The sequence below is a fragment of the Malania oleifera genome, chromosome 4, assembly GCF_029873635.1.
Source record: "Malania oleifera isolate guangnan ecotype guangnan chromosome 4, ASM2987363v1, whole genome shotgun sequence".
NCBI lineage: Eukaryota > Viridiplantae > Streptophyta > Magnoliopsida > Santalales > Ximeniaceae > Malania > Malania oleifera.
Window position 1 is genome coordinate 109,448,566 of NC_080420.1, and position 25,372 is coordinate 109,473,937.

Sequence of the window (25,372 nt, forward strand, 5' to 3'; positions counted from 1 at the left end):
TTCCTTTTTTCAAATGACAAGTGTCGCCACATTTGCACTGCTACTTTTAAATAACACTTCAACAGTAGAATTAATGTTAGGTTCATAAAAACTCTAGTCTCATTCAAGAGTTCACAAATCTAAGGTTTCATTGGAGCATGAATTGAGTGTTTGAATTTGGATTTGTTGATTAGAACAAAATTCAAGACAAATCAGTACAAATCCAGATCAAAAGTATGAAATTCAAGCAACAAACAGAGGGTAAGCCTCATCACTAACAATGAGAAGGAACTCTGATGGATGGTCAGCATTTTACAAACATGGAGCAACTGAAAGGGATCTTTAGCAGCAATGCTTCAAATCAATAGCGAATTTGCATGCACACATGTAAGTCCAGGTCAATAGAATTATTTTCCTCGCTAGAGAACTAGAACTGGAAATGTCATAAAAAAATGATGCGACATTTCTTTTTCATAGCATGTGTTCTGAATGGAGTAGATGCTTTTGAATATTTTGATACTCCAAAACATTCCCATTCAATCACAATTTAGTTGAATTGTGGCCACTAATAGAATAAAGACTAAACTGTAAAGAGTTATTACATGAAAATCAAAATAATAGAAGTCTTGCTTTCCAAATCAAGTCCAACTTCAAACCACATGACAAAACAACCTCTATTTGTTACGTTTGGCTGCGCGCTTCCCTTGACCCTTCTTAGGTGGTCCTTTACCACGACGCCTCAACATTTCAAGCTTGGATAAGCGCCTGGCAAGGTAAAAGGCTTCATTGTGAGCAAATCAATATCAATCTTAAAGCAACTTGTAGATTGACCCGAGTATTAAAACAAACCATGGCTGCAAATGTCATGAATGAGCAAAGGCAATTGAAAAACCACAACGAATTAGTGAAAGCCACACTTGGATGAATTCGAAATTATAACACTACTAGTATTAATAAATATTGTGATGATGTAAATTAGGCAGAAGATTCATCTAGCAACAAATCTTCATTATATCCCAACTCCTCTACTTGGCTACTTCGCAGAATGAGAACATTTAAATTTTAGATAAATGCTTTCCTCAATTCATTTAGCAAAGAATCAATCTCAGCTCCTTCTCCAATCCCTAATGGTTCTTTGAACAAAGCATTTATTTAATGAATGTTTCTACATATTCATTGCATATTTAGGGGGGGGGGGGGGACAAATGGTCAACATTTTCAACAGACTCTCAACGGAGACTGCAACAAGAACTAGGCTCAGCTCCTTTTCCATTAACTCTCAGCTTAAAGTCTTGCCTGCAATGGCAAGCTAACGAATGAAATGTCTAGCCACACAGCAATTATCTCAAACTAAACATTCCCAATCAACATAGAGCAACTCATATCTAACATCTGTCAAAGCACTCTTGATGGAGAAGCAGTTTCTGCACTCTGGGGTCCAAACCACCTCATTACTAGACTCTTTAACTCAGTTTTTTAGAGGATGTGAAGTAATGGTAGTGGTCATTTAGGATGTTCCATAACGCCAGGACACAGCATTACTGAATTCATTAGTTGGATTAGCAAACTTGTTAAAAAGTTACAGATTCACATGTTTTTAACTCCGAACTTATTAAATGTTATATTGGATTTTTGTCACTAAAGAAAGAAAAAAGTTTTTTTTTTTGCTATTATTCACCATTTAAGTATAAATATAATCTAGACAAAGAAATCATAAAAATCGTGAAACATAAACAACAGAACATATTCGTATTTCATAATTCATAGCATAATCACGTAAAAACCTAAGTACTTAATCAAAGGATAGGCAGCATGGATCAAAGACTACAGGCTACCTGCCTTCAAATTTAAGTTTTAATCTGATTCTTTGAGCAAATGAAAGAGGGCAGGCCTTGGATCAACGGTAAGGTTGCTCCCTTGTGACTGGAAGAACAGGTTCAAGTACAAGGAAACAACCTTTCTGCATAAAAGCAGGGTAAGACTGCCTACACTATGATGACCTTTCCCCTACACTCACAAAGTGGGGAGCCTTGTGGCCTGGGGACTTTTTGTTTGAGCAATGGAAGGGTGTGGATGATTGTCACAAACATAATTTCTAACCAAAGAAGAAAAAACGTCAAAATATAGTTTCTTCCATGCAAAATATGGCTTATTTATCTGGGTTTGATTCTTGCCTATTTGGTAGAAAATTTGATGTGTGGTTCAGAAAATTTGTTGTCAAGTTTTAAAAGCATTTTTTTTTCAAAGGATATAAGTATAATGTAGAAAAGTTGTTTGAAGCAATTAACAGCTAATCTGGGGGGCATAATGACCTATAGTGGACCACAACATCTGTTGCGGTACCTACACAGACTGTAGCGGACAACATAGATTTTAATCAGAGAACTTTCAACATATTGTCCTGTAATGGTATCAGGAGGCACTAATATTGCCATACTACAATTGTAAAGGCAAAATTTTAAACCCATGCTCTATATGTCTAAATTTATTCATAGTTTAATTCCCAAATCTCCAAACAATCATCACCAATTGGATCAGGCAGGATCCACCTCCTCTCTCTACAGAGATTAACTACATGAGTATTTTTAGGAGTATCAATATCTCCTCTGTAACTGACTTACCATATCTTTCTACAATAGAACCAGAACAAAGCCATGAACCAAGGCAAATAAGCATTTCTCCCTCCCATCCCTACGAAAATGTTATATATAACTACGCAAGATTAGCATTATCTTTATACTTCAGAATTTTCCATCATTACCAACTAGCATTATTTGGTGGCTCAAGACTCCGAAGCCTAATAGTTCTATTTTCTTTTTTTCCTTTTAATCTTCATAGCTTGCATCCATTTACTCTACAGGGAGAAACTTTTGACAATTGAAGCCCCAACATGCTTCAGCAGCACAGCAACAGTCAAATCTTCCACCCTTGTAATCCTAAGGCCACCTGTGACCCAACATAAACACTCACAAGTCACCAAATGCACCTTTTTGTTGAGATTTGGAACTGAAGCCAAGAAAAGTCTGCATTTTCTCTCAATCCCCTCAATAACTCCTTCAAGAAGGATAAACAAGAACACCAAAAAGCACAGAGAGCTCCTTAGGAAGGATAAATAAACAAAAAAACACCAATAAGCACAAAGAGTTACAAGCACCAATTGTAATCTTCCAGCATAAGAAACTTGCCAGTCCAAGATTTGATCCTGGAATGAATCTTTTCAAAGAGAGTTTTCATAATTCTAGCCAGTTATCTTGGTTGAGATTAAGAAAATCCCAAACTGCTTCAAGGATGTTGACTATCATCAAATACCACCAACTGGAATCTTTAGATGTGGCTGCCCTCTCCCCACTCCCCTCCCTTCTCTCTTCTCTATGGCTGCTGATCAAAATTAGGAAGAATCATCTCCAGAAAATAGTGCAGATCAAAGAAAACTCCTTGTGTGAGACTGGAGGACATCAAAGAACCAATCCACCTAAAACGATTAAGCTTGCTAGATGAGGCCTGATGAAGGCCCAAAAAAGCTTTTAATATTCCTCTGACACACCCTTGCACGCAAAAGCATGTTGGGCTTGGAAAGTGAATAAAACATAGGCCCATCATATACCTTGTGCCGAATTTCTAATTTTAACTAGAAGAATAGGCATGGTGAGGATTGAAATCTAGACTTCGATAGAATTGGCTATGATACATAGGCCTGTCCTGCATGCGAAAGCCTATTGGGCTTGGAAAGTGGAGATAACATAGGCCAATTATATACCTTGCCCTGAATTCCAAATTTTAATTAGAAATTTAGAAGAATGGACATGGTGAGGATTGAAATCTAGACTTTGATCAAATTGGCAATGCTACCACACCAAAGAAAAAATTTACCTAAAAGCCTAATCTTGTAAACCAAGGCCCTAGAATGGTTTTAATCTCTGTCTAACTGATTGTGCATCAAGATGGTTTAGTTTGCTGGTTGGAGAAGAATGCACGATAATGAAGCCCCTGGGGTAAGGTTTCTCTGCCACAGTGAGGTGGATCTGCAGTTGCTTCAATGGTGTAGTGCTTCAACTACAGAACTTTGTTTGGTGAAGTTCAGGAGTATTTGGCATTGGGCGGCGGTTAGGTTGATAAAAGTGGTGAGGTTTTCTGAAAATAGGGTTAAATTTGAGAGGGAAAGATTTTGCATTTCATGCTTTGGGGTTTGAAAGGAGATAAATTGAAAGGTTTTCCTAACAATTGGTTGTGGGACTGAGAGGGATCTGAGTTGCTGGTTGAAAGATCAAATTAGGAGGGTCAACTGAATGAGGTGGTAAAAGGGAAGTATCAGTTGAAAGATTCAAGGGTTGGTCATGTTGTTAAAAGTCATTGCCCAAGTTGCAGTGGGTTGATGGCTGCTCCAACTTCGATGGATTGGCAGCTAAGGTTTACAGTCACTGAAACAAAATGATTAAGCATGTAATCATATGGGATGGTACAGTGGTCCAAAGAACGGCCTGGTGTCATAAACATATCCCAGAACTCTGGCCAGCTAAATAATAGGTTGGGCCCTTTTCTAGGTAATGGTGGGTTACGTCAACAGTTTGTCATAAACTCCCGGGCTTCAATTGGATCATCACAAGTAAAACGCCCAAAAGGTTATTAATTATGAGAAGGCTTGAAACTTGCCTGATTCCAGCCTAGCTCTCATTAGGGTTCATTGTTTCCAAGCCCAACATTCTGCTGCCGTCCAAATATCTTACAGCCCAAGATTTTGTTGAGGCAAAAATTGAAACCGTTGTTTCTGCAATTAATGCACAGCTAATTGCTGGACAGGTGGGATTTGCCTCTAATCAGGTTGCAGTCAGAAAAGGCTCCTCAGCAGCAGATTTGGGTTATTCTTCTCCAGAAATGCAGGAACTGCATGCAGGGGTAAGGGATGACCCAAAAATGGAAAGCAAGTGGAAGAAAAGACACTGGCTATCCAGGTTAGAGATCAAGGAAGTCGACAGAAAGGTTTGGACCATTCGAGGAGTTTGGATGCTTTATCTAAAAATGTGTTGTTAAGAAGGAAAGGCAACACAATCTGGAATTGAGACGTGGAAGATTTTTGCGAAGCAAAAAAAAGCTTAATCTGAAGTTACAAACAGTAAGGCTAGGAGTGATGATAGGAGTTTCTCCTTGGTGGAAAGCCAACCAGATACACTGAGTGGCTTTGGGGACAGCATAGAAAGGTAAAGATCATGTTGGGAATAAAAATTTCAAAGATATTTTGAATGAATATAGTGATTATGATACCAAATTTGAATGTGATGAAGGCTTGTTAATGGACGAACTTCAAGATCCCAGCATGGCTGCAATTTCTGGGGATAGGAATTCACATGTTAACCCCTACAGTGGATTTAGAAAGGGTTCCAGTTTTCAACAATGGCAACATTAATTCACTTTTAGGCATTGATCAAAGGAGAACAAGGTAGAAGAGTGATTTAAAAGGGGCTGGTATTTTACCAACTCCCATTTGCTCAGAGGTAGAGATAAGTGATAAGGATAGGGAAATTTTCAAAAACTTATAGATGGAATGGTATTGAGATTGAGAGGTCAAGGAAGTCAGGAAAATTTATTGGACCATGGCAACAGTAGAATGAAGAGCCAAAGGGAATTGGAAAACTTGAAATGTTACATGAATTATGATGGAAGGGGTTTAAACGAGGTTTTTTGAATAGGCCTATTAAATTCTTAATATTTTTCTGCTTTTTAGAATTTCTGCTCCATCCATTTTTTTTCCCTTTGTTTTAGTGGCTTTGAGGACTGCATGCTTTCCTCCCATATGTATCTCTTCTTTTCTCTCTTGATCAATCTCTTTTGCTTCAACTACTTCCATGAAAAAAATTGAATTTTGATAAATTGATAGACAAACATGAGGCATAAAGCAATTCCCCCGAGCATGCAACCAACAAAAAACGTCATATCTGCAATGCAGAGCAAGAAGCAATCATCTACCAATGATATATGAGTTATGTAGATTGGCAAACTCACAGTGAGATATAAATCCAGTCTCACCATCAAACCTATTAGAAGGCTTCCAAATGGCTTCCATAGCCAAAAAAGAAAAAAAGAGATAAGGACACTGGATCCCCTATCCAACCTTTTGCAACCAAATAACCTCCAGAGCACCATTGACTACCCACCATTACATATAGTCAATAATCTGCTTTGGAAATCTCAGCAGAGAAACAAGCTCTTCCAGGAAGTTCCAATTAACAGTCATGCACTTTCTCTGGACCTAGTCTAATAGCAGATCAAATAACACTAGAGCTTCTTTGATACGTCCTTTTAGAGTTCTTGAGCTAATAAGGAATTATCAGAAACCATCCCCTCCCCGCAAACAAATTCAACACCCCCGCCCGCCCGGCGACCGACACCCCTGGCCCCAAATCTTTCCCTGAGAAAAGGGTACACTAGGCCCTGTTGTTTGCACTTTAGACTTTGAATAGATGTTGGGCTCTTGATTGTCTAAAATTCAGTGAATGAGCCTTGTTTGGCAAACATCTCAATTGGTACTGAATTACCTGTAACTGCACTAGAGATTTTAAGGAGTCAATGTAGAGGCTTTTGTTAGGCATTTTGCCCCTAAAAAGTTGCAAATTCCACAATGCTCAATATCTTTTGTGACACGCCTCACCATATCTCCCAACATTTCAAAAGCAAAAAATATATACCCATCTGGCCTTGTCATCGTGAGTAGCATAGAAAGCAGTCTCCATCTGATCTGCAATTATTTCAGCACAAATTTTTAGTTGACCTTCATCTGATGACAGAACTTAACAGCCTATTTGTTGACCTGGGAAGCAAAGGGAACATGACGATGTTTGCCCAAATGACAAGAGTCATACTCATGGTTTAAAAAATGGTGATGGTCCGCATAATGGTAATAGTTATAGTGTAATTGTTGCGGCCATCACAAACGTAATGGTCACCACGTTTGTGATTTCATTTTTTGCATTAGCAACTTCTTAAAAACATATAGATTCACATGTTTTGATCGTTATATAGCAATGCTTTAAATGATTATGTGTAAATTTTAAAAAAATTATATGTAACATATACTACAAGTATTAGATGTCGTCTTGGTCGTGTTAGTTGCTATTAGCAAGAAGAAGCATGCATTTGTATTTTTCACTGCTTAATTTTTTTTTTTTTTTATAAACAAAAAAATTTATTAGAAGAGATAAGATTGTACAACAAAAGAAAAAATGAAAACGAAAAGAAATTTAACACAAGAACAAAAAAAATTACACCTGAAGATCATCATAATTTCAAAGCCAAGTAAATGAAGTAGAGCCAACCAGTCCCTTTGCAGGTCTTCCAAAGAAACATGACAAAAACAACCACTTTATTGATTATAAGTGAAGTTCAAACTAAGAAATTATCAGTATAAACTATGAATAAATGTAAAATATAGAATGCCATCTTTTGTGATTCTGATCATTGGTTTTTGGTTTTTATAAGTAGAGCTGCTTAACCGACTTCACACAGGGTGATGGCATAGAACACATAGACAGCAACTGTTTAGAGACCAACTAATACTGTTCAGTAAATATTATTTTAAGGAATCAATTGAATGCCTGTATGGACAAGTATGACACTAGTATTTTTTTTTTGATAGCAAAAGAAGATGAATTCATTAGAAAAGGAAGAATGTACAAAAAAGAGAATAAAAAATCCTCCTCAACATGGTGCTACTGTTTATTTTTTGGGAGAACGGATGTTAAGTGATTTGGATATTCAGTTATCTTTGTAATAGAAATATATTATAGACAAAAGAATCTTCATTAGCTGAGGCCAACTAGTGGGACTTAAGGGATGGCTGTTATTGTTATGAAAGAATCATTATGAAGAAAATAGTATACTCACTGTCACTGTGTGCTTGGTCTTGGCAAGGAAATTATTCTTGTGCATTACAAAGCTAAAACAAGTCAAAAATAGTGCTTTATTGCCCTATGGAATTATTTGAACTAGGTTCCATGGGGTTAGTATCATCTTACTAAACTAATCTATTTATGGGTTTTATTCTCTGAGATACATTCTGCAGTTGCTGACTTATATTGTAATGCTAATGATCATCATCACAGATTTCGTGCATGTAATTGTATTTTTTTTCCTGGCCATGGTAAATTGTGAATTCAAACATCAATAAGTATCTGGTGAACAAAATCTCCAATGGGGGATTGTGCTCGTTATATATATATACTGCTCTTCTGCTTGTGTACTAGATAGTTTTTCATGCATATTTTCTTGCAGTGTAGTCAACAATTAATTGCATATTATCAAGGTCTCTGCAGTGTTAGTCACACTATCTAAGCAGGAGTGGCGTCCATGCTAAAACATAAGCAAATATAGACAAAATACTCTCATCTAGTTCATTTATTAACTCGTTCAATAGCCCAAGCATACTAATTATTGAAGTCAACATACTTCAACAGATCTAAACAAATACAATCAGAAAATCAATTGAAAATCTCATGGGAATTGTTTCTCAACTCAACTTTTTTTGAGGTTCTAGAAACAGTGCTGGAAATCATTTACTGAGAGAGTGAGGTTCTTCCAGCTTTTGTGCTGAACATGTTAGGAATTCTTTTCTACAAATCCTATGCTTCAAAGAGGGTAACTTCTCTGAGATACTTGGCCTATTGGGCATTCCTTTAATCACTCTGAAAGCTTTCTGCAGTTGACTGTGAGGTACTTGTATATAGACTTATGAGTAAAATGAAAATGTGGATGGAAAATTTTCTTTTCTCATGCTGGGAGAGTTTTAATTGTTGTTATCAGTGCTCTATAGCACACAAATGTGTTTTGGTGCTTTCTTTCATCTTCCCTAGAGTATCGTTGATGCTAATTGAGCATAAATTTGAGCTTTCTTAAATTCTTATTGTCATGGGAATTATTGGAAGTATGCTGGAAAGAAAGTAAATTGGGCTGTTTGCCAGTCTGTTTCTGAAGGTGTTTTTGGGTTTGAGATTGGTTATGGGCTTGAAAAGATTTGCCTTTATCAGGCACATCTGTATTTTCTTTTATAATAAAAAATGAAATCTTTTGGGTTATTTGGGTGCATTATTAGAAATTATGAGGAAGGGTTTTTCCAATTTAATTACTCCAAACCATTGTACTTGGACATGGAGAAAGATTTTGCCTGCAGCTGAAGTTAAAGACCTTGTTTAGGTTGGATCAGGTGGCACCATTACCTGGTAGTACCAGCCAGTTCCCTCTTGTCAATGTCAGATTCTTTTAGACGGCATTATATTGAAGTGCATTGGCATAAAAGAGATGATTTAGTAAAAGTACTCTGTGTGCATCCAACAAATGGCTTGTTGGTGGATTGAAAGATAAGTCTCCTCTCTGTGTTATCTATACCTAAAATCTTAAGCTGTTAGGTTGTGGGCCAACAATGTATATCAAGATTTAACACTCCCATGCACATGCAGCCTGATAGCGCGTGGAGAGATAAACGCATGGTAGATAATACCCATTACTAGGAACACAATAATTTTTTTAAACACGACACAATAAATGCAAGCAACAAGACTAGAACCCAGGACCTCCTGATAACCAGCTCTGATACCATGTTAGATTATTACTTTTCCTAAAAGCTTAAGCTATTAGGTTGTGAGCCAACAATGTATATCAAGCTTTAACAGTTACAAAACAAGGGGTTGCCTTTTTTTGGGCATTCTTGGGCCAAATTTATAAAATTGTTTCAGATGGTTCATTCAAAAATCAATAGCAGATGGGATGTGGAGCTAAGCAAGATACCCAAAGCAGGTTACTAGGTTTTAGGCTAGGATACTAGAGCAGGAGTGAAAATGGCAAAGTGGCTATTTCTAAAATATAAAATAGTCCGTAGTATGTATGAATTTAAAATGTATTTTATTTATGTCTAGTATGGTATAATGTATTGTTCAAATAGCAGATTTGTAATCAATTTGTAGCCAACAGTCCAACACCATGAATTTTTCATAGTATGTTTTAAGGTTGGTCCAGGACGGCTGGTTCTCATTTTCGACTTGAGCCAGGTATGTGAGAAAGGTGGGGCTTCTTATTTAAATAATTTGGGTCATTTAGTTGAACAGGTCCAATGTATAAATAATAAAGCTATGGGCCTCTCTTCGGATTCTAAAGAGGGATCCCCCCCTGCAGGGGAATACTTAGTTGGGCTTTGCATCTAAGGAGGCTCAACGCAAGGTTATGGAAGTCCAAGCCCCTCCTATGCCTGATTGTAACGGTCTTGAGCCCAACTCCAGTGAGGTATTGTCTGCTTTGGTCCACTAGCCTCACGGGTTTATCATATAAAAGCACCTAACTTCTTTGGAGCCTAAACCCTCCTTATAAGCCCAAGATCTCCCTAGTACACTTTTGATGTGGGGCCGTGACAGACTCTCTTGTCCAATCTTTGACGCCCTCATTAGCATGATTTCCTTAGTACACATTTGATGTGAGACCGTGACAGGCTCTCCCGTCTGATTTCTAACATTCTTGTCAGCGTGATGTGATGTCCATAGTACACATTTGATGTGAGACCTCGACAGGCTCTCCCGTCCGATCTCCGACGCCTTTGTCAAAGTGGCTTACACCTTTGTGTAGGATCCACTCACATGATAGTAACCGCGGGATGGCTCTAATACCAGGTGTCTGTGAGAAAGCCATGAACCTACTGAAGTTAGTTAATTCAGTTATTTAGTTGAAAAGTCAGCAGACAACTCAACTTACAATCAGCAAAACATTCAGCAATAAAATAATTCTGTCAGCAAGTTGCTGCTAGTGTGATTCTTATTCAAAGTTCTGTTCAGTTTTTTCAAAGTGGAATACAGCTGTCATCCATTAATAGCATAGGAGTGAGTTATTTAGTGTAAGAATTTGTCATATTCTTTGCCTTGTTTCTAGGTTTATCTAATGAGTTGTTAAGTACCTAGAATACTAAAATTTCCCATCTATTCCCCATGTACTCTGCCCTATAAATAGTGGCCTTGTCCTAGTCATTTTAAGTAATGAGCAAAAAGTGCTGCAGCACTATAGCTTTTTATATATGTAATTTCTTCATCAAGTCAATAAATTAAAGAGGCATTTTTCAGTATTTTTTCTTCTCTGTTTTTGTCTATTCTTCTGTTCCAACAAAATTTGGTATTAGAGCTATGTCGTCTAGCACCTCTTCCTCTGTTGGAACTATGTTCAATTATTCTTAAAACCAAATACCCGTCTTCGAAGGAGAAAATTATGGGTACTAGGCTGATCAAATGAAAATTTTCTTCATTGCACGAGACTTATGGGAGATTATTGAAGAAGGGTATGATGATTCAACTTCAGCAAATGATGATTCATCCTCTACAAACACAAGCACAGCAACCTCATCTCAGAGATCTGCCCAAAACAAAGAAAAAATAAAAAATAAAGCTCTTGCTTTGAGTTATCTTCATCAAGGGATCAGCAAGACCATCTATTCCCGCATCTTTGGCATTCAAAAGGCTAAAGACGCATTGGAAACACTGCGGAAGGAATTTCAATGAGACAATAAAGTAGTCTCGATCTGACTATAATCTCTTTGGAAGAACTTTGATTGCTTGGCAATGAAAGATTCTAAAATTATCATAGATTTTTTCTCCAAGGTTGCTGAAATAGTCAACCAAATTAGAGTTTATGGTGTTCGGATAGAAGAAAAAAAGATTGTTGAAAAAATTCTCTAAAGTTTACCACCAAAATTTGATCATGCAGCTGCAACAATTGAAGAATCAAAAGACCTCTCAATTATGACCATGTTTTGACCTCTGTGGTTCTTTAGAATCACATAAGGAAAGAATTAAAAGATCTTCAGGTCAGCCCTTGGAGCTGGCTTTTCAATCAAAGCTCAATTTGAACCGGAAAAATCAAGAGAGGAGGTGAAATTTTCAGCAACAAGACTAGTCACATGGTTGTGGAAGAGGCTGTGGCAAAGGCAGGAATTCTCAGCCTCAAAGGTCCAGCAATCAAGGACAGAATTGCATCATATGCAAGAAGTCAAATCACACCTCAGCTGAATGCTATTTAAGGTGTAAAAGGAGCCACATTCCAAACCATTCAGATCGGGATTGTTAGCACAAGAAAAATGAAAATTCAGAAGCAAATTTCAGCAAGGAAAATGATGAAGAGCAAATGTTTCTCACTTGTCTCATTGCTGAAAGCAACCACGACAAGGTTGGCTACCTTGACAATGGTTGCAGCAGTCATATGACAGGTAACCGTGAGTTATTTGTTTAAATTGATGAAAATGTTTCAAATTCCGTTATTCTTGGAGATGGGAAATTTGTAAAAGTTGAAGGAAAAGGTGTAATAGCAGTGCAGTCCATATCAGGTGAGAAAAAAATTCATCCATGATGCTCTTCATGTCTCAAGTCTTGCTCACAATCTCTTAAGTGTGGGGCAATTAATTCAAAAAGGATATCAAGTCCATTTCGAAGGAAATGAATGCAGATTCACAGACAAGAAGAAGAACTCACTAATGGCTATAGTTGAGATGACTCGAAACAAGGTTTTTCCACTCTCCATCAACTACACAAGTCTAGTGGCTTTGAAGAGTGAAATTTCAGACGAATCTCAACTAAGGCATCTCAGATCTGGGCATTTAAATCATAAGGGACTGCAGCTTCTCAAGCAAAAGGATATGGTTTGTGGTCTTCCCCAAATAAATCAAATTGAAGGAGTTTGTGAAGGCTGTATTTACGGGAAGATGCACCACCTTCCTTTCCCCAAAACTTCTCAGAGGGCCAAAGCTCCTTTGGAGCTAGCTCATGTAGATATATTTGGTCCCACAAGAACACCAAGATCTGTAATGTGCTTCATCCTTTCAGCTTCCTACTTGCCCAAAAGGTTTTGGTAGTAATCAAAAGCAGATTCATATTTGTAATTTTATTAAACATTCTCCATAAACAAACTCAATATGTTTAATGTAGGATAGAAAGGGAGAGAAAAGAATAAGGAGAGAGAGAGAGAGAGAGAGAGAAGCCTGAGAATTCAAATCACAACTGCACATTAACTGTCCAAACACACGTAAGAAGTACTTATACACCCAACATTTAAAGGTAATACACATATTTACAAAACAATCCATAGACATGTAAAATTACTAAAGACAAACAAAATTCCCACATTAACATTTATTTCCTGTCCTCCTAAGCAGCTAAGCCAAAACCAAAATAATGGTGCCAAATAGGCAGCCAATTTCCAAGCTCTTGAATCCTAACCAATGGCCTACCACTTGTTGACGACAGGCCAAAGGTGATGCAAACAATGTTTCCCCACAAATAATTTCTTAAAACAAAAAAAAAAGAGCCTGAAAAGAGAACTTGTTATAGAGTAATCTTTATAAAAACAATGCACAACTTCAGCAAAACCTAATCCTACCACTATCAGAAGCAAAACAATTCCCAGTCATCAGCCAATATTGACAGAGCTACTAACTACATCATTAACTTTCATAGCTTTCACTTTGGCCTCGACAATACCATCCAAATTAAGCTAATTTCTACAAATCAACTTGTTAACTTTATGGGTTATTAAGTTAGCTTTGATGGACTGCAACGATAATTTAGTCATGTTCAACAGAGGGGAATGCAATATAAAGCGCGATAACAATCAAATGAAACAGAATGACAGCGACAAATAAGCGAACAGATGATGGGCATGAAATGGAATAGGAGAAAAGAGGTAGAAAGCTCATAGTTTCATACTCCTTTTCTTGACGAGCCATAACGAGAGGGTCGTCCTTGTTGATGTCATGCGGGTACCACTGCGCGACTTTCTCGCCGAAGAGCTTCTTGCGGAGGAGCTTGTGGGGAGACCTTTGCCCCGTCGGGTTCAGCACGTGACCGAATATCCTTGCCCTAGCCTCCGTCACTCCTTTGCTAACCGCTGCCGCCACCAGGCTCTTCAGCCGCACGCTGCTCATCCCTCCCTTCCTCACTCTCTCTCTTTCTCCAGAGTGGCAGTGGCAAGGCAGTCACAGTGGCAGTGGCGTTTCTTTATCTTATTATTATTTTTTTCAACTTCTCTTTTCCCCCTCTTTTCTTTGGCAAGTATGATGTAGAAAGAATCGTAGAATCAACACCAACTAATCTAAACTATCACAAACTAGTTTTTAGGGTTCCACTCTCAATCCCAGAACCAAAACAGGCGAAACGAACAAATTTATAGCTTCTCACTGATTCAGGAAGAACCCTTTGGAGGGTATACCTAAAAGCTGAAACGCAGTGCCATTTGAGTTCCTGTGTCCTTCAAAAATGGAAATGCTGTGCTCGTTCTTCTCTCTGTATTCGACAAAATATGCATGTAGAAAGAATCGTAGAATCAACACCAACTAATCTAAAATAACACAAACTAGTTTTTAGTGAAAACATTGGTCTATAATCTTCACCTGGCCGGACTTTCTGTGACAAACTCAATCTCCGATGACCGATCCACCTTTTCAATTTTGCAACTCTGATGCGCAGAAAGAGGCATAGAAGCTGTCCCCTGTTTTGGTCGGTCCCCTGTTTAGGCGGAGGGGTTCACACTTCACAGGTGTGTTTAAAATTTACCCAAAAAAAAAATTGAAGATTAAAAGATGCAGAAATAAAATATTTGTTCAGTCGTATAAAATATTTTTTATTTTTTTGTTTTATAAAAATTAGAATAATTACAAAGAATTAGCTTTTAAAAAATTGTTTGAGGTAGTATATGAAAATATAAATTTTGAATTTTGATTTGAATTTTTGTACATTTTTTTTTTTTAAAAATTAATTTAATTTTGTAGCATATTTTATACAAATCCATACAAACAGAAACGTAAAGTTATATTTGATTTGCGGCATAATTATTCCTTCAAATATGATAGAATAAATGAGAAATTTGGGAATAGAAGTAATAGACATTCCTTATAAATTTTTTTTTTTTATTTTCATTCAGCATTTATGAGAAATGAACAAACATTCTTACGGTAAATTTGAAAATAGTGATTCTTTTTTAGTTCCTTTCTTTTGGATTCATAAATAATTTTGCTTTCTTATTTATTTTATGTTATAACATATTTTTCATATAGTATTGTTCCAAAATACTTAGGTGGTGTTTGGAAGCATGAATTTAAAATCTTAAATTTAAATTTGAGTAAATTTTGATAAATTTCAATACAATTTTATACTACATTTTAACCAAATCTAATACAACTCCAATTTGATGTCTATCCTAGTACTAGTACTGTCTTTGAACAAAACAATTTGACCCAAAAAAAAAGTTTGTGCCTCCAACCTTATTAAAGTCAAAATTAATCTAGAAAGAACTTTAAATATTATCATCAAAGTTTTAAAAGCATCCAAGTCAAGACAAAAACATAAAATTTAACTAGTCGAACATAGGAAAAAATCATACAAGGATTCAAAGTAGCTTCTGCAATTAAGATCCTTTAAAATGCAAATCTTTTCTTCTTTCTTTCCATGTTTGATTGAGTCAGGTTGGTGCACAATTGAAACCCAGCTTTCTTTGCAGGTAGTGAAACTAATTCTCGCTCCAAAAACCAATTCAACTCCAACATAGTTTGACTGCATAAAACTTGGGTGATAAAGAATCAGTACCCCACCCATCTCTCGCAGTAGAACTTCACCACTTTCTGTAAAAACGAATACCCTGTCAACCCTTTCAAAAAGATTTGATCTAATTGAATATTTTTTGCTCCAAGAACCACTCGCACTGTACTCATTCATGATCCACAACTCAAAGTCTCCATGTAAAGATGTAAGAAACAAGGACAATGACCCTCCCACAACCCCAAGACGCATGTCTTCATGTGGAAGGTGTGGCAACCTTATCTCCTCGCTAGCCAGATCAAATGAAATAATCGGACCAGTTCCACCTAACCGAGCCTCTATAGTCATCCAATGAAGAGATCCATTGAGGAACACATTTCCTCCCCATGCAATATTGTACCTGCATTTATCAAGAACATAATGGACCGCTATGATCAAAGCGATAACTCATTAGCAAGAGTTGAGAGTCTTCAGCAGAAGAACTAAGATGCGCTTCTATGAATGCAGGACGGGTGATCAAATTTTGCCATGGTTTGCATGTGGATTTCAACCGAACGAGAGTTCGAACAGGCAGTTGTAAAAAAAATTTTGAAAACAACGTCATCTAGGACGTTCCACATGCCTCCTTCAATCAACAATTCCTTTCCAATCCTAGAACCAAAACAGCCGAAATGAACAAATTTATAGCCACTCACTGATTCAAGAAGAACCCTTTGATCCTTCAATCAACAATTCCTCTCCAGTCCCTTAACCAAAACAGGGGAAATGAACAAATTTACAGCTACTTACTGATTCAGGAAGAACCCTTTGAAGGGTATATACCTAAAAGCTGAAACGCATTGCCATTTGAGCTCCTGCATCCTTCAAAAATAGAATGCTTCGTTCGTTCTTTTCTCTGTTTTTGACAAAATATGCATCTAGAAATAGTCGTAGAATCAATCCCCTGTTTTGGCGGAGGTGACGAGCTCACAGGGGTTTTTTGAAAAAAAAAAAAATTACCATCAAAAATTGGAAATGGGAACGAAACCTGACCGAAAATTATTTTTTATTTTTTATTATTCAAAATATTACAAAATGTCAGTTTGCTTTTAAAAAAAAAAAAAAATTATGATTCAAATCAAGAAATTGATGATGAAGGATGTATAAGATTATTCTTTATGTTTCATTTGTTTTAAATTTTTTAAAAATTGTATGAAGTAGTGTTTGTTGGTGTGGACATGATTTATTTATATTCAGTTATATAAAAAACTCAATTCGTAAAAAAATACAAACCAAATGGTTTCCTTCAATTAACCAATTGTTTGGCCGATATTCAATGATTCAAATGAAAGCATTTGGTCAATTTAGAATTTTAAAGTTACTGCAAATTTATCTTTTTTTTTCTATTGGAGTGTAAAATTTAAATTCAAACATTATAATTTGAGTATCTAAATTTGTATACTTGCAACATAAGTTTAAAAGACACTCACATAATTCAAATATTTTTATTGAAAGCAATATTTATTTAAATTATTATAAATTGATATATAATTACTTAACAAATTTTTTTATATGCTTGTAATATGAATTCGGTGCGATTATTGAATTGGTATTTATTGAAAAAATTGAAAATTTTAAGAAAAAAAAAACTATTTTTCATATCAATTTGGTTTAATTTTTCAATTTTTCTTGTCTATCCTTATGGCTTGTTTATATTTTATTTTCCATATAAACATTATAAAAAAATAGCTAATTTTTATATAATTTTAAATTTTTTTAAAAATATAAAATGAAAATAACTTTCTAGACTCTAATTCTTTTTTTTACTATGCACATGTTATAAAGTGAAAAATTAATTTTTTTAAAAATATTTTGTTGAGGAAATTAATAAAATTATTTTGTACAGGCAAATGATTTTTTAAAAATTCTGACAAACAAAATAATAAAAAGGGAAAAGGAATTAATTAGTTTAAGTTAGAAATAAAAAGTCAATTTAATAAAATAATATTAATTTTTAAATTAATTTTTAATATTATTCACAAACAAAATAATATATGAGAAAAATCAATCATTTCTTTTTCTCTAAATATCCAGTCAAGAAAAGAAGCATTACCATCCTTAGGGTATGGTTCAAGTAGTAGTACGGGTTACAGGAGTGGCTTTCACGAGGTTAGGTATTCAAATCCTCCTAAACTCATTTTCGCCCCTAGACTTCTAAATTTACACTCCTTTTAAAGTTATGGGGTTAACTTTAAGGGATGCAGGATTAGTCACATTGGCCATTTTACGGACGCGTGGATACTAGTGCGTATTCCCAAAAAAAGAAAAGAAAAGAAGCATTTCCTCATTTCTTCTCTTTTCTCCCTTAGTTATCCATCCCCAAGGCCAAAACCCTAACCACACAGGGAGACTGAGCCACAGGGAGAGGCAGCTCTACGTCTTCTTCACCGGCGGTAGCGGACTTTCCTTCTCCTGCCGCGGCATCGCATCACCGACAGTGATAGCACAGCAACCTCCTCCTCTGGCTATTCGTCGACCCAGGTCCTTCTCTCGATCTCTGTTGGAGCGGCCATGGCGATTGACAGACCAGGTTCAGCTTCGATCCAGAACCCGACCCAGTCAAGCAAGCTCCGATGGGGAGAGCTCGAGGAGGATGACGGGGAGGATCTGGACTTCCTGCTGCCGCCGCGCCAGGTGATCGGCCCCGACGAGACCGGCGTGAAGAAGGTGATCGAATACAAGTTCAACGAAGACGGCAACAAGGTCAAGATCACTACTACCACTCGCATCCGTAAGCTCGCCAAGGCTCGCCTCAGCAAACGCGCTGTCGAGCGCCGCTCCTGGGCCAAGTTCGGCGACGCCGTCCACGAGGACGTTGGCAGCCGACTCACCATGGTCTCCACCGAAGAGATCGTCCTTGAGCGACCTAGGGCTCCTGGTTTGTGTTACTTTTATCTTTTTATTTTCCCATATCAGTTTTCTCTTATCTTCCTAAGAGATTGGATTTTATTTAATATATGTACAGACGTGTGCTTGACCGCGTTTGGACTGATATTGCATTGAAATCCTTATAGTTATGTTGTTTATTGCAATTCAAATATTTATGCTGTTATTGCAGTGCATATTTTATGTTGTTAAACATTTTGTTGAAAGTAGAGGATATTAGATTTTGCCTGTTTGCATTCAACCAAGTTTATTTATGTTGTTATTGCCGTGCAAATATTTAAGTATTTGTTTTTTCTTTCTTTCTTAAAACCTTGGATTTTGCTCAAGTATATTGATTCTATATATGGTGATCAATATGAAATCATCTGTATTTGAGTTTCATTTGAGCTCTTCGTAATCTTTGCCTCCCAAAAAAATGATACTGTAAGAGCCTAACTGTCATTGTCAGCATCCAACTTCAAAACAATTTGCAATCAGTGCAGCATTCGGGGAGGCTCATATATTATGATAACCCTCTTTTTTTCAATCTTTTGATGCAGAGCTTTTAAGAGCACGTGATTCGTAACTGATCTCTGCATTCTGCGCTTATTGTCTTGGATGGTTTCACATTTTTATCACAAAACATCCCCAAAGAACTAAACTACCCAAAATAATTTTAAATCAACTTAAAATTCTAAAATTAGAAAAATAGAAATCCTAATTCCTAATTCCTAATTCCTAATTATTCAGCTACAAAATGCCTAATATTCTTCTTTGGTAGTCCTCACGTCTTTGCCTGTACTTCTTGATTTTGTTTACCGTTAAAAAAAATGATGCCTATGTTTTTTTTTTGGCTTCCTTACCTGGTGGATTTATTTTCTGCAAAGAAACCATGTCTCTTGTGCTTTCTTTTTGGTGGTGGGTGGGGAGGGGGTTGTTTATGTTTGAGGTTTTAAATTATGAGAAAATTGGGGAAGGGGAGAAGAAGGGATGACTTATGGGCTTCAAAATTTTTGTTTTCAGAATTTGGTGGATTTTATTTTCCAGAATTTTTTGCCTTTTTGAAGTAGAGTTGCATCATATGCAGTTCTCCAGTAAATATTGCTTTGACCCATCTTATAACAATAAATTTTTGGGTTGGCACCCAGATTTCTTTTTTAATAAATTTGTTCTCTATATGAGCAATGCCAAATCCTTCTAGAGACCAAACTTTATTTCTCCTACCTATTGCTCCCTGCTTAGCCCTTCCTCTAAGGGGTGGTTGTGTAAGAAGTGCGTGGTGTCTACTAGAACGCCTACTTTATCACCAACTTGATGAATTAATTTCAAGGAAAGGTTAAGTTAAGCTTTCATGCAAAAAATGCTTTGCTTTCAGTTGAAGCACTTATTTGCACAATTGAAAATTATAGCATAGTTACTCACAACAACAACAAAAAAAAAACCAAGCCTTAAGTCCCACTAGGTAGGATTGGTTATATGAATCATTTTCCGTCAATTTATGCGATCATGGACCATATCTTTTGATAGATTTAGGGCTATTAAATTCTTACTCACATTCTCATTCCAAGTTATTTTATATCTACCCCTTGCTCCCGATAGTAGCTAACTCACTCTTCCTCACTGGCGCACTATGTGGCCTACGTTGAAGTTCCCATACCATTTGAGTCGTTCCTCCCTTATCTTATCTTTTATAGGAGTTACACCTAATTTACTGCAAATATGTTCATTTTTTAATTTATCTTTCTGTGCTATACCACTTATCCATCTAAGCATTTTTATCTCGGAAACTTTTACTTCTTGGATATTCTGCTTTTTTGTCGCCCAACATTCTGATCCATATAGTATGGATGGTCTTATAGTCGTCTTATAAAACTCCCCTTTTAATTTTAAGGGTATTCTACGATCACAAAGCACACTTAATGTACTCCATTTTACCCAATCTGCTTTAACTCTATGCATTACGCCATCTTCAATATCTCTTTCAGCTTGTATAATAGATTCAAGGTATTGAAATATACAAGTGTTATTCATTTCTTCATTATCAAGTTTAACTTTGTCTCCAATATTCCTCCTACCACTATTGAAATTATATTTCATATATTAAGTATTATTTTAAAATTTTTTTAAAAAAAGAAAAAACTTGTAGGAAGTATATCTGTTCTACTCTTACAATTTGGTGAATGATTTTGAAAATGACATGATTATATATTCTCATTTCGAAGTATTATTCTTTGTTTCATTATTGCCCCTCTGGCAAAAGTTTTTGGCTTTGCCACTGTTTTCAAGTGAATTCAGGATGTGTTGGTTCACTAGTGTGTTGTCTAGCTTTTGAACAACCTTTGTAGTTTTTAGGTTTTCAATTGCTTTTCAGGATTGCTTGTTTAATTATTTTATGATGAGATATTCTCTAAGTGTGATCATGTTGTAGTGTATTTTGTGTGTTGGCAAGTTATTTTATTTTAAATTTTTTCTTGTGTAGATGAAGACTTTCCTCATGCAATTAGTTGATATGATTTAATATCTGATGGCTATGTCTCTTGATGTGGTGCAATAACTGCCTGTGCTTTCTTTTCAATTCTATAATTGAAAATATTTTCCCATGAATTTTTTTTTTTTCTGAATTAATATGTTTTATTAAGAAAAGAAATCACTGAAGTCCATTTAAATATAAGACGTATATGACATGCACACAGAGGCAGTCTACAGAAGGAAGGGATCCAAAAAATAGGCAATTGATGCCAATTTCCCTACATTATCCAGATTGTTGGCATTTAATGTGTTCTTGCTGCTATATTGTTCAACTTAGTAAGGAAAGACCACCCCTTTTTGTTTCCTCAGATGTCCTAAAGATAGCATGTGGCACTGCACTTTGGACTTTCTTAATAATTTTTCCTGGTGACACATGTTCTCCGAGCCTGAATAAGATGAATTACTGATCAAGGCATTTCTTACTTTCAGTACATGTAGAAACTGATGGTTTATTAGGATGTTGATGACCCTTTTTATTTTAGGGTTTGTTTGGTATCATTTATGTTATCTGTTTTTGTTTTTGTTTCTGTATAATGAAGAAATAGATTTTGAAAATGCATTTGTTTATCACTTTTAAGTTTGTTTCTGGTTTTCAATTTCCGTTTATGGTTTTCAATTCATAATTTTTAGCAGTGATGCCAAACAGCCGCTTAGACACGTGTGGTGTGCTCATTACAACATGCTCAAGTAGTAGTGTGCTAGTTTACAATTTTTGGCCATTCTAGCCTAACTGCATGCATCTGGTTCAAGCTGGACTGATATTATATTTGCAGTACAAGTTTTTGAAGAATTTTGCAGTTATGAAACCTGACTATCCATGTATCATGTGAGAAACAAGTTATTCACTTGGAAGTCAAGAACATATTTTTCATTTTGCAGGGGAAAAAATAACGACCTATCTTGGTGGGCAAAAACATTGTCACGTGCCTGGTTAACAGGATCATACATTTCCAAAAAAATAGGAGACATTTAATCTGCCTAAATCAATAATTCTACTGTTTGCCTCCCATATCCTTTGTTTCAGGTCAGGGTTTGGACATTTTTTGGAATTGTATTTTTTGGAAACAAAGAATTATTAAGAAAGAAGAAAGAGATTGCAAGTGCAAGATGTCAACCAAATGCGGACAAAACATTAAAAGAACAAAGAAAATTGTGAAGCGAAGCCTTCTAGTCTCCTTGCATATCCCTAGCAAAGAGAACTGTCAAAACAGGGGCCCATAATGAGGCAAGATAAATAGTTCTACCCCCAAGCACATCTGAAGAATACATTGCCCTTAAAAATCCTAGCATTCCGCTTCTACCAAATACACCTTTAGCCCTTATTATTTGAATGAGCTTTTTAGACATTGTAAACCAGTACTTCTTTGCTCCATCAGGAGTGCCTTATTGTTTTCCTCTAAAAACTGGATGTGTTGGTCTAAGCTATCAGATAAAATTTTGGCAGATGCAAAAGCTAACTTATTGAGTGTTTTTTTCTCTTTTTCTTTTTCATTTTCATGAGTGCATGTGAATGTGTGTGTGTGCATGCGTGTGCGCATGCACGAGAGAGAGAGAGAGAGAGAGAGAGAACTCTAGCCAGTTTCAGCAGATCCTTTTATTTATATGATGTCATTTCCTTCACTGTGAATTTATTTGCAAATTAATTGGTTTTGTTACTATAGTCAGCTCTTGCAGACATTTTAAACCAGCCACTCCATACTTTTGCCCCTTTTTGTTCTTTCACTTTTGGTGTATTGCAATGCAGTGTTTGCCTTGAGACTCTCTGCTTTCTTATTTTTAGGTGATGATAGTGTTTGGATTTTTGTTTTCATTTCTTAACGATCTCCTTTCCCCTTTCTCCTCTTTGGGTTTTTTTTGAGTTGGGTGGACTGACTCTCTCCATGCTTTTGGACTCCCTTGCCAATAGCATGCTGAGGTTTTGTGTTTGCTCATTTGATTTTTAAGATACTAATGATTTGTTTGATTTCAAATAAAAGAATGGGTTCGAGTCCAAGGAAACAGCCTCTCCACATAAAAGTGTAGGGGTAAGACTTCGTGACGACCCTTCCCTTACCTTCGTGAAGCGGGGAGCCTTATGGCTTGGGGATGACCTTTTTAATTATTTGTTTGATTTCAGGCTTTTCATAGTAAAATTCTTTGAAGCTGTATTAGTTAGTAACTCTACCGTTACCTCTGGATAGCCTTGTTGAAAATTTAAGCCTCTACCTTCCAGTAGATTTTTTATCTCAAGGAACAAGCATGCAAGTGCCTTTTTTTGCATTTTTAAAGGTTCAATTCTTTAAGGTGGCGCCTATGGTCATGCTGGAAGCCAATGTTCATTGCAATTGGCATTTATAGTTCATCTGAAAATTCTCATCATTTATTTTATTTTATTTTGTCATTTTGTCTTGTTTTTGGCATCGTTGTGTTTGTAGATGTGTCTGTTGCCCCCTCCCTCTCCTTATCCACTGGATATGAACTTTTTTTTAACCTCTTCAATTGCCAACAGGTAGCAAGCCTGAAGAGACAAAGGTTGCGGGAGACTCCTTGGCTCAACTTGGGAAAGGTGGTGCTCTTATGTTGTGTAGGACTTGTGGTAAGAAGGGTGACCATTGGACTTCAAGGTGCCCTTACAAGGACCTTGCCCCGCCTTCAGAAGGCTTCATTGATAAGCCTCCTGCAGAAGCCACGCCTGCTGCTGCTGCTGGAGCTGGCAAGACAACCTATGTTCCTCCAGGCATGAGGGCGGGTGCAGAGAGAACCGTACCTGATATGAGACGCAGGAACGAAGAGAACTCTGTTCGGGTCACCAACCTCTCCGAAGACACTCGGGAGCCTGACCTGCATGAGCTCTTCCGTCCTTTTGGGGCTGTGAGCCGTGTGTATGTTGCAGTTGATCAGAAAACTGGCATGAGCCGAGGATTTGGCTTTGTCAATTTTGTGAACAAGGAAGACGCGCAAAGAGCCATCAACAAGCTAAATGGGTATGGCTATGACAATCTCATCCTCAGAGTTGAATGGGCCACGCCAAGATCAACCTAGAATGTGTTTTAATTTGGAAGCAAACTTGCAGAGATGTTTTATTTATTTATTTTTGTTTTTTTTTTTTATAAAATTTTTGAAGTATATGCTGGATGCGTAGACCTTTTTCTATTTTTGTATTTTTGTTTCAGATTATTTTTGTTGTATGGTTTTTTGTTTGGTGGAGATCAGTATCTCACTTGTTTTCATCCAAGTAATGTTTCATTTAGGTTGTTTTAGCTTCTTGGTTTCTTGCTCTCATACTGCTGCGAGAATTGGGAGCAAGTTAGGTTTTCGAAAAGACAATGTAGTTCTCTGATAAGACCTTTCCATCCAATGAAATGAGACCAATACCGAGTAGGGCATGCATGGTGCATTGCTGCATGCTACTTGATGTGATTTAGGTCTAGGTGTAGTTGGAAGTATTAATTTTTCTCTCTAGGGAATATGTTGTGATTGTTTTGGTTACTTACTCGTATGATAGCTATACATTTATGTAGAAGTATTAATCGGATCATTTGATATGACAAGATTTTGTTTTGATTTGAGAGAGAATCAATTTCATGCTTTATACATGGTTATTTAAAAACATTTATAGAAATAAAATAAAAAAATAAAAAATTAGTAATAGAAATTGAAAATCAGAATTAGTTATCTATTTGGTTAATATTTGTAATACAAAAATAAATCAAAATTTAAATGAAAAATGGTCATATTTTTTGTCTTAAGTGAAATATTTTTTTTAAAAAAATGTGATTTAAATAATAAAAAGTGTGAAATAATAAAAATTAAAAAGTTATAATAAAAATAAAAATTATTATAATTATTTTACTTAATTGTTATATGTTTAAAATTCATTTTGCAATAACAATCTTATTGTACCTAACTATTGAAAAAAAAGTGAAAATGTTTTGTAATTGATTTTTATTATTTGTTATTTTTTGAAAGTTATGGATATTTTATTTTAATTTTATATAAATTCATATGATCATTTAATTTTAATTTGAATTAAAAAATGTGTACATAATGAATATTTAAACCTAAAAAACTTTTTGTTTTTAAGAATATGTTGTCAAAACAACTGAAAACCACAAAATGTAGTATTCATTTTTTTTTTTTGCAAATAATTGAAAATTGATAACCAAAAAAAAAAAACTCATAATATAAATAAATGCATTTCCATAATATGTTTTATTTTTTCATTGTGTAGAAATATAATAAAAAAACAATAATGATCCAAATAAACCCTTAATTTTAAAATTCACTTGAACAATATGCTAGAGGTCAAAGATTTAATCATGTCACAATGACATGGGTGAGTATGTTACAATACAAATATTACAAAAACTCGTGACTAATGAATAATCACGTATTAGTCAATTAGAGTTGAAAATAACAATTAGTGCATTCTTAATAAA

General features: G+C 35.9%; 2 protein-coding genes across 2 annotated transcripts; one reads left to right on the top strand and one right to left on the bottom strand.

Moving 5' to 3' along the window:
* Positions 1–419: 419 nt before the first annotated feature.
* On the bottom strand, positions 420–14,561 carry LOC131153039 (uncharacterized). Its single transcript, XM_058105060.1, has 3 exons — positions 14,378–14,561; positions 13,695–14,270; positions 420–744 (listed from the first exon to the last, which is right to left on the bottom strand). Exons 2-3 carry the CDS (start codon positions 13,910–13,912, stop codon positions 654–656), a joined length of 309 nt encoding a protein of 102 aa, XP_057961043.1. The 5' UTR covers positions 13,913–14,270; positions 14,378–14,561; the 3' UTR covers positions 420–653.
* A 3,225-nt stretch (positions 14,562–17,786) lies between these two features.
* LOC131153040 (uncharacterized) lies at positions 17,787–24,140 on the top strand. Its single transcript, XM_058105061.1, has 2 exons — positions 17,787–18,438; positions 23,443–24,140. The coding sequence occupies exons 1-2, from the start codon at positions 18,072–18,074 to the stop codon at positions 23,973–23,975; spliced, it is 900 nt and encodes a 299-aa protein (XP_057961044.1). The 5' UTR covers positions 17,787–18,071; the 3' UTR covers positions 23,976–24,140.
* Positions 24,141–25,372: the final 1,232 nt, after the last annotated feature.